The 10,911-nt window shown below is 36.2% G+C and overlaps 1 protein-coding gene across 1 annotated transcript in view; it reads right to left on the reverse strand.

The window, feature by feature from the left end:
* entpd1 (ectonucleoside triphosphate diphosphohydrolase 1) overlaps window positions 1-8,181 on the reverse strand; it is a 34,791-nt gene extending 26,610 nt beyond the window's left edge. Inside the window, exon 1 of the mRNA XM_088916571.1 lies at window positions 8,106-8,181. Coding sequence (XP_088772697.1) covers window positions 8,106-8,121 — 16 coding nt within the window. The 5' untranslated portion in view covers window positions 8,122-8,181. The remainder of the gene's footprint in view (window positions 1-8,105) is intronic.
* Window positions 8,182-10,911: the final 2,730 nt, after the last annotated feature.

The following is a 10,911-nucleotide window of genomic DNA, read 5'->3' on the forward strand; positions in this document are numbered from 1 at the left end:
ATATCATATACGCCCTGGACACATAGCAGCTCTATTTATATTGAGTTTATTTTATTTAATTTCTATTACATTATTATGTAACCTTAATTTTGTTATATTTATCACCACCACCCCCCCCCCCACAGTGAGCTCATAGAAAAGACATTTCATTGCCAGCAACTACTGCTGCATGCTGTATTGTTGTGTATGTTGATAAATAAACTTTGATTGATTGAACTCTCATTAGAGAAATACAGCAGACTTGTGTTTTACGCAGTCATTCAGATCCTGATATATACATATAATCAGAACACCCACTTATGAAATGTATTAGTATGTATGTAGTTTAATGCACAATGAAAACAGCAGATACAGAACTGTAAAGTATACATAACAGATCAAATAGAATTTAATAATAATAAAAGGCAGGGAACCGAGCAGATGCATAGCTTTCACGAATAACCTTCCATCTCTAATTGCATGAATTAAAGATCCTTGCTATACATACACGCCAAACTGGGAAGCGTCATCCCACCCCTTAACTTGTTCAAAATCTTTTTTAACTCTAATTTCGGTACTTTTGTTGCCTTGCCTTTCCCCTTCATACTTGTTAGGAAGTCAAGCCATATTGAGTATGATGCCACACAAAGAAAGCACTGGCATGCTATAGGCCCTGTAACTAGTTCCCAAAGCGTAGATCAGGTGCATGCCATGCCAGGTTTGACTTTGTTGAATTTCCCGCTTTGATTCTTAATGCATTTTTTGGTTGCTGCCTGCCTATACATGAATTTGCATACAAATTACATGTAAAAAGCTGTATTCTGCAAGGCTAATCCTACTGTAGGTTTAAGAGATTCATCCCAAATTACCCCTTACAGTGATTTTGCTTCAGTCATATGCTTAATGCAATTACAAAACTTACAAAATGGAAGCACTTAACCAATGTTGGCAAGGGATGACAACCAATTCACCATTGCCCCATCTATTCCAGCTACCCCTAATAAACATCATCAGATGCATTTCATTCTTTGGCGTCCTTATTCCTGATGAACTCTTCTACTCACAGAAAAAGTCCATCCTCAATTAAGGAAAAGTCCAGCTACTCCAATAACTGCAACAGAGATCTTATCATCAAAGCAGCAGGCAAGAGGACCTACTGTAAATATTGCTGAAGCCTCAGGAATTCATCTTGGAAATATTTATTTGTTCCAGTGTTGTTAATATATGTTTGGTTGGAACAGTGTATTTCAGCAGTTGTCTGTCGTTTCTTTATTTAATCCAAGTCACTTGAAGAGACTGAACGACCATGGAGCAACCTTCTACGCTGCAGTCATTGATAATGTGACCTTGCTTTCACATCTCGCACAAACAATGAATTCCAGGAGATTGGAAACTCTTAACAGATAATTAAATTAACAGATTGTTAGGGGGTGGTTGAAGCCTTTAAAAGGTCTTAATTAAAAGACCCTGAAGGTTAGTTTAGTTTTTGCTTGTATAGTGACTAATATTGTTGTGGAAGGTATGGTCCAAGACTGTTGGAAGCAAGCCTGATGGTGAATAAATCCTGGTTCATCTGACTTTTACCAGGAGATTTTTGGATCCTTATTCTACCAAATGGAGCTATGTACGGTACATGTCAATCCTCCCCATTCATCATTCTATGGTGTCAAAGGGGGACAGTTGACCAAGGATCCAGAAAATCTGAAATTTGAACAGCAATGCAGTATTAATACACAAAAGACATTATAACACTAGCATGAAAAAAAATATTCAAGAATTAACTGTCTGTGACAAAAGTTGATGGCACAAAAAAGACTAAATGAACATTCTCTCAATGCTAATATTTCTTATGTTCTTTTTCAGATAAGGAATTAGACCTTTTAGGCACTGCTTAACAACAACTGTGCTTAAACATAATATTTGCCTCCCAAAAGCTCCAGATCTCCATGACCCACAACAGGAATAAATGAGTTTCTGATGAAGGTTGGATAGCTTCCCCACATGTTTTTGTTTTATGCAAACTATATTTGCTTTCATTAGCTACCAAAACCATGCGTCAATCTCAGTGAGAGAGGGGCCTATCATGCATTGTTGCATTTCCTAAATTCTGCTACAATCTCTTTTAAAACAAGCAATAAAAGCACAGTTCAAGGAAACCCTTCCTGACCAAGGCTAATTTTCTTTTTTTCCCCCGGAGCTGACTCAGACCCAGTTGGGCTGAACAAGGAATTGTTCCAAGAACAGTGTGCCTTGATTGAAGATAAATTCGATTCTATTGCCAATGAAAACATACAACTAAGAAAGCTTGAGCATAGCCAGGTTTGTGGAAGGTGTTCCTAGCTACAGGCATGAAGACAATGTTGCCCTAATAACCAATATGTATCATCATATCTTCTGAATAAACAGGAGAATGCATAGGTGTGTTAAAACAGTCTGGCAGAATTACAGGGATCTTTACAGATTACAGTTAAAAGAGTGACCAGAATATGACCTGGAAATAGTTTAAAGAGAGGGGAAAATTCTGGTCTCAAAGGAATGCTCACAGTCAGACAGGTCACAGAGTTGAAATGTTTTTTTTAGTGCTTCTACCAAGATGTCTGAGAAGTAACAAGAATCTCAAGTCTCAGACAGTATCCTGTTAGATAGTAACCCATATAATATCAAGATAATGTGGAAAAAGCAAGGGGACACACTAGGGATTAAAAGAAAGTTCGTGTTGGGCTGATAGCAGGAGACGCTTCTTTTGCCTAAGTAAATTATTCAAGTTGCTGAAGCCAATTCCCTGGTAACTTTCAAGAGCTTAATTAGGTTCCTGAGTCAGTACTGCTAGATAAACAAGGGTTAAGAGGCCTCCTCTTGTCTGTAATATTTCTTTCATGTTTATGTTCTAAAGCAAAAGGATGTGTTTATTTTACTGGAGCAGTTTCAGTCAAACAAGTATGCTCTAAATCTATATAAATGTTTTTGAAATAACAATAGTTATTGATTCTGCGATTGCCCCAACTTGTTTTGAACAGTCTAAATAAACATGTTTGTTATGCATGGTCAAAAACTGAGACATGATGGGGTCATGTGGAATTTCCTGTTCAGGTGGGCAGAAGTGAGATTTTACTGCTCAGAAGTCAACCCTTTAAATTAACAGAATGCTCCATGATACTACAGTAAAACCAAGAACTCTACTAATTTTAAGAAAGTTGCTGTTAAAATAATTCCATCTCTTATTCTCTCTGGATATCAAGGTGTGAATTTAAATGCATCTAATTGAAAGGTAAAATTAAAATGTGTATTGAATTTAAAAAATGATTGTGCTTATCTTCCAACATTTATTTTTGGTAAATATTTTGTAGCTTCACTTTTTGTTCTTTCAGTCAGTACTATTATGCTTCTGTGCTCCTTGCAGCATGTTTTTTCCCCATGAGTTATGTCCTTCAGAAGCAAAGCAACAAAAAAAACCTTGAAGACAACTGTTCCCAGACTTGACTCTGTATGTATTTTAGCATTGATATCAATTTGAAAAAGAAAAAAAACTGAACCAGGAGGATTACAAAAAGAGTAACATCACTTCCTGCTAGTGGTTGTAGGTTTCTTGGGTTACATCCTGCAGTAAGACATGAAGGTCCATGTGGGCTACACTTTACACTAACTTTTTACACAAAAAAGTTTGAACTATTTTAATTTTAGGCTGTATTAGTAATATAGATTTTAATATTAAACACGGTGGAGTTATTTAATTTTTTTCCTCTGCAAAATGAAAAAGGGCCCGTGATATCGAAATGACTAAGCACCAAAGACATACTGACAACGTCAAAGTATGAGCAATCTTTCCTCACCTTTAGAAGACCACAAAAACCCTACTGTCTATGCTGAAAGAACAAGGACTAGTATGTCTTTAAGGCCAAAATGCATGGGACTTCCCTTAATTCAAAGTAGAACATCTTGAGAAGTACTGCAGTCTTGCACAAGGTTAAAAAAAGAGAAGTGTCTGGCCATTAAAGCAATACTAGAATCGCAAGTTAACAATATAGACTGAGCATTTGATGGAAAAAATAAGACTACACCATAAATATACCATGTAGTCCTGTTAATTGAAGATTCAATACACTTTTTTCAGGCACAGATAGACAGTTTTAGTTCCTTTTTTCCCCCCAAAGAACATTACAGTCCATCAACTTAGAATTTTAATGTTGTATTGTAAATTCATTTCCGGTGAATTTCCAGCCTCCTCCCACACACTGATCCATTCACACACAGTCCATATGTTGCCAAGATGGGATTGCTTTGTGCAGCTGCAGGTTTTCTTTGGACACCACTACTCTCAGCACTCCACAAGTGGTGAAACACTTGTGCATACATTCACAGCTACTGTGCTGATTAAGATGAGTGAAAAATGTCCTTTTTCTGCATGCATGTGAAATTTGAAACTGCAGTGTCTATCATAGGTAGGAGACTAGAAATGGTCAATTTAATGGAATGAGTTCCAATATAAAAATAAGTTGTGAAGTCAATATTATATTTTTTCTCACTATGGCCTTTTTAATTTTTGGAAATGTTTTCTCAAACTGTGTTGCTTGAAAAACATTTTGTTGCCGTTTTATCCAGCTCTTTGCACCACCATGAAACATACAATGTTTTACAAAAGAAAAAGCAAATCTCCTCTACAGTTTTATTGCAAGAATGTCCTCTGTAAAACATTACATTTAAAAATGGATGGCAGGCATGTTTTGCTACGAAATGCACTAGCTATGAAGGAGAAGTCTCTTCAAAGGTTTAATCCTTACGCAGCAAAATGTGACGGAAAGGAAAAGGTTTCAAATATAAATACAACAACTTACAGAAGTGCACTGCTGCCATTAAGAAAGAAACAATCATATGTATAATTATGTGAAAAATTATGTCATTACGGGTTAAATTATCCAGTTAAAAACTAGTTGATTAAAAGTTGATTTTTTTTTGTTTTTGTCTCATCTCTGGGCCATGACAATACAAATATGCAACATTACATTGACTGTTTTAAAGTAATAACGTTCCGGGTGCTTTGGCTTTGCAAATAAGAACATTATTTTCTTTACAAACAGCTAAAGAATTACTTTAGCAAAACATAGCTCAAATCTGGCTCGCCTTCTGTTAGCCTATTCATATTTTCTGTTTATTTACATAATTGAACAGATTGTTAGCTTTGATAAATTTGTCATCTCCGGGTTCCAACATCTAAGATTTACAGTGCTATGATTAAAATTCATCTTGTAAGACCACAGATGCAAAAGATATAGAATAATGTTATATGTCCCCAAGTATATAAAAAGATTAACATTGAAATCTGATACTGAATGAATGGCCCCTTATAATAATTATTGGGACTTCAGCTTCTGGACATACAAGTTTATATCTGTATTCATGTTTATTGTACTTTTTTTAACACCCCACGAAAGCATTCATGGGATTTCTAAAGAAAACGCTTTTTATTTCAAACATTACAGACAAAAGAAGGTGTGCCACCCAGGATACAAGAGTAATATGAACAATTACATAGTGTTGGGAAGGATGTAAAAAGAATCACCTATTACTCTGTTCAAGGTTAAGTCTTTTGTTATAATCTACCCACTAATGTGAGATGAAACATTCCCCAACTGTCCATTCAAAGATGTAGAAACGGTGAGAAACAGGAACCAAAATGAAATCCCAGGTAATAAACCTCATATCATTAACATCAAAATACGTACGACTTTGTCACACCTTTGTAAGTTAGTTAAACAACCACATCAAAGATAAATGGAGACAATATTCATAAAAACAGTACTACATGGTTTTGTAGCAAGGAGTCTCAAGCCACAGAAGTGGAAAATATAAGTTAAACATCCTGAGAAAAAGAGACCCACACCCTTTCCACAGATTCTCAAAGCTATTGTAGCTGCAGGATGCCATAAACCCGTACATAGTGTAAAGTACCTAACAATATGGGCAATTGTATAGTACCTAACATAATGTAGACTAACAATATGGGCAGTACTTCAATTTAAAAATGCTATATTATACAGCAAATGTAAGTGACTTATTTTAATGTAGTAGAATAGTAAATGCAAGACCGTTTGTGATGAGTGCTCTCAAAATCTGCTAAATGGCCACTGTTATGAGAACAATGAACTCTACTTGCATTCACCCTCTACAAAAGGGAATGGCCTCCTGTTTCTATATACAGAACATCACAGGGCAGACTTCCTCAAAGGGCATATGACTAGACCAAAAACTTCCTTAGCACTATTGTCCCAGAACTGCAGGAAGTTTTGTTGCCAAGGTGCATCTTAAACACCATTGCTTTAAAAAAAAAACAAAACAGGGCACTATGGGGATGTAGATACTTTCACTTGAGAGGGTACCGGGAATCTCTGCTTTCTTAGTTATGGCAACAGTGCAGCAGGCAACCAAATGAAGAAGAGAAAATGACAGAGTCATTTATTCTATGAGAAATAGCGGAAACAAGGGAAAGCCTGTTCAAGGCAACAAGGGTGAGCTGCTACAAATATTTTGAACACACTGTCAGACAATCTATCAGCACTGGCGTCCTGAGTTATAACCTTGGGAAGAACGTACATTTTTAATTAAGTACTCCTTTAGGAATTCCACAATCATACTACACTTAAAATAAAATAAAACAATGCTTCAGTTGGTTTACTTTAAACTACCGTCAGTGCTTGATCTTAAAAATAGTCAGCCCTTGTTCCGTTTCATATCAACCTCCTGCATGTTCTCCACCACATCTCAAATTGTCTGCTTTAAAAAGAATCTTCATCTTGAATGCGTTTTAAGAATTATATGATTTCTATAGCTGCACAGTTCAGACAAGTAAGAAATATTTTGCATTTCAAAATTCAAAAAAGTTTCTTTAATAATTACCAGATTTGTTGTAAATATTATTTTCAAATTCAGAATGCAAAAATGTGCCAAAACTACTTTTTCTCTTCTTACACTAAATAGCTAACATAATGTCACTGGTTGTCAATATGTGTTAATTTTTGTTTCCTCAATACCTCTAAACACTTCATTATGAATCCATGTTTATTATACTGGCAGGTAATTGTACGCTTGCTATTTAAATTGACAAGTTTTTGTCTTGTCTGCAGCATAGACCGAACACAGATTTATCTTTTACAATAACAGATCAGTCTTGGAGTCTGAGGCACATATCTGGTTGCTCAAGTCTTCACAATCCAATCAGTTCTGAGCCCTCATTCAACTCCAACAGCATCAATTAAACAATAAACAAAAGTCTCTCTATGACAAGCCCACTGGCGATGAATTGTTTAGAAAAAGTCTCAGCACATTAACGTTTAAACACTCAGAGGGAGCCAGCCAACCAAAACCCCTAGAGAACCTTCGATAAAGTTTATTTAATGTCACTTTAGGACCAAAAAAGTAATTCCTTTTTGCCATCTTACAAATCAAGAAGATTGATTCCAAGATTGAATTCAAGAAGAGGTTTGTTATAAAACAAAAAAAAAAAATGTCTGGTTTATCTTACTTCTGTGCTGATTAAGAAGATGAGCAGTTGTGGGAGTTCAAAATGCCAGAAATGTGTAAATAACATTCTTAAGATGCACACCCAGTCACAGAGCAGTGCATGGAATTAACAGGATTTCTTTTGGAAGCACGGCAGCTCTTAACTGCTCACTTGCACTAAAAAGAACAGGTGATCTCCACCGAGAAAACAATAGGCTGGATTCATGGAAAGGCATTGAGCTCTAAAGCTAAAGCATTTTTAAAATCCACCCACAAAAACCTCAAGAAGGTGTGAAGGAAAAGGCTTTTTAAGGGGACATCAAAAGAAGGACAGATGAGGAGTCCACCATGAAACTTTCTTTGTTAGCCTGATAATGTTAAACTAATTCATTAAAGCTCAACAAGGCGTTATTAGTCTTATCTGTGCAACAGAATACAATATCCAGCATATGGTTCTAACTTTCCTAGAAACAGTTTTCTGCTTGCATGCAACAACACCTTCTCCCAGTGAGTGGCAGTAAGTGGACACACAATCAATTCAAACCAGAGTGTTTGCTCTCACACTGCATTCTCTGTTCCCTATGTGTCATTTAGTCTTGTAAATATACAGTTTAATACTGTTCTTGTCCTACCTCTCTCTGTAGCCATCAGTGCCCCCTCTCAGTCTGACTCAGTCTGTTCACTGTTTATCTGGTATTTTACCAGAAGAACCTATCCATCTCTGTGCTTTCTTTTATAAGAGCTTGGGAGCAAGAGGGGAGGGATGTTTGCTGATAGCTCCTCCTCCCTAATGCATGCGTCTGTTCTGTGAGCAATCTGCAGTTCTTGAGTGAATCTCCCCTCTGAATACCCCATTTGCTTTGCAGACAACTCCAGTTTTCTTATTCTGTAGTCTTTTTCCCCACACTCTGAAGGTGATTTTTTTTAAATACATGAGTAAAGCTCAATTCATAAACAGTGCCAAGACATCCAGTTTTTCTTACACTGTAGCCTTTACTCACCCTCTGAAGGTGATTTTTTAATAACAGGAGTTAAGAAATTTGTAAATAGCACCAGCAGCCCATTTTAAAATGCAGTATTATCCACCTCCAATATATCTATAAAATTAACAATTGACCATGCTCTTTCACTTAAGGTGCAAAAACATATTGAATATTAAGATGCACCAGTAGTCTTTCATCTATAGCACCTTCAGATTAAAATAATTGCTTTTATTAACCACTCATTGACCCACATTTACAGTAACTTCACTTCCCTCATTCATCAATATCCTGTCACAGAATACGTACATGCCCATCACATGTTTGTGGTTATGGTTGTGGTTATCACATACGTGGTTATGTTTATGGAGCTTTAGAAATTCAAAGAGTTATCACTTTCATTATGAAAAAGTAATAGAGGTACATTAGCCCTTCTATTGTTTGGAGATGAAGGCAAAAAAAATAATTTCTGAAGGTCAAACCACATGATTACCACATTGATGTGATCAACTCAATGCATAACGAAACCTAGTAAGTTTAATCGCTTATGTGTTGTAATTACATCCAGTAGGTAAAATAGATAGTGGCAAGGAAATGCATATATTATGTAAAGATTTTGAGATGCGAGTTAAATACATCCATCCGTTAATTAGGAACTTAACCAAATTCTACCCAATTGCCAGCAGAGGAAGGAGCAGTAAATATCATAGCTCATCCTGCCTAGATCACAATTATGAAGAAATGTGCAATACTACAACAACACTATGAAGCAGTAGCAACACATGCTATGAATTCCACTGTAACTTGAGAACTTTATTAAAAGCCTCATGAAAATCTAAATGAACCACGTTGTGTGCTCATCACTGCTACTTTACCCAGTTAAGACCTTAAGTTAACATTGCAAAACACCAACACCTGCATAAGTTAAAAAGCTTCTGGTTTCTAACACTTCATTAATAAGTTACAAACTAAATGGGGCACATGACAAAAAAGCTTAACTTTTTCTTGATTTAAGTACTCACACATTCTTTTCCTTCAGGTCTCCTACCTGCAGCCAACTAGCTAAGCTGGTAATGAGTATGTAAAGGTTTAAATTTAGTCTCAAAATAAGCAATTACCAGTGTTATCTTTCTCAGCCCGGGGTCAAAAATCCATTGCAGGTTTTCTTCCAAATCAACTTCTCAAGTTATTCTTAAAGGACTCTTATTTTTGAAAAAGGAGAAAGAAAACTTCTTGTATTACCATACTCCTTTTCAGTTCACATGTTCCTTCCCCTCAGCTCTTGTCAGGTGTGCCTTTTATACCTCTGCTAATTGCCAATTTGCTCAGCTGGGACTAATTTCCTCTGTTGGAAGCTAAGGATTCTGGGCATTATAGTTTCCAGACTTCTCTCATCTTCATTTCTATTAGCTGCCCACTATAATGTTTTACCTCACTATGCCAAAGACAACATCATTATTTAATTATATAAATTTCATCACCTTTTTATGGATGGACACTAGAGCAATTTTCCAGGCACTGGCTATTACCTCCATCATCATTATCACATCTCTTTTTAAGTAACTGTTCATCCAATTCAGAAGCCTTTCCCAGTTAGAAATGGGGTCTGATAGCACCCCATGAATTGAACCCAGGGCTACAGGGTGCGAGGAGGCAGCAATGCTAACCACTGTGCACCATGCCACCCGTTCCCTCTGTCTTAGTTGATTAATAGCCTATTGATAACAAATAACTGTCCTTAAGTACAATATACTGCACATAAAACCCCAGATTTCCTCGAGAACTATTGGTAGAATGCAATCAGGGCTTGAAATAGTTTATTATAAATGAATGCAGTGAACAATGTGTTCTAATATAATTTCAAAACTTTTAATGTTGCAAAATGTATGTTCAATATGCTTTTATATATTTTCCTCTGCATAGCATACACCTGTTGGAGCAAAATAGGTGAAGCTGGAATTTGGCTCATAAGATCCACTCATCTTGCAAAGTTGAAGGTTCCCCAAACCTTCAACTACAAATTATAAACTTGACAGTTAACAGTTTTCACTCTATAGAAACAACAGGGCCTCAAGAACCATGTAGAATATTTTAATTGCAATCTAATGTGTCATTTTAAATATACATTCTTCTTCAGTGTAATGGAAGGGAAAAGGGGAAAGAGCAAGACCACAAATTCTTGTGGAGAATAATTTAATTCACTAAGCCACAAACATAGAACGTAACATTTAATTCCACAGATTACCACATTAAGAAAAAAAAAACACTTAAGTGAGGTTTTATGAAGCATTACACCTGTACAGAGCATTGGAGCTCACATCTTTTCCCAACGCTTTATAAAATGGCAAAAAGTGAGGCTACACCATATACCGTATATTTGGGAAAGCTCATTTCGCATAAAAACATCAATGTGAAACAGCTGGTGTGGCAGGTCTGCCCCTGCCAGGACTCAATCACA

The sequence above is a fragment of the Atractosteus spatula genome, chromosome 5, assembly GCF_055471065.1.
Source record: "Atractosteus spatula isolate fAtrSpa1 chromosome 5, fAtrSpa1.hap1, whole genome shotgun sequence".
Classification (NCBI taxonomy): domain Eukaryota; kingdom Metazoa; phylum Chordata; class Actinopteri; order Semionotiformes; family Lepisosteidae; genus Atractosteus; species Atractosteus spatula.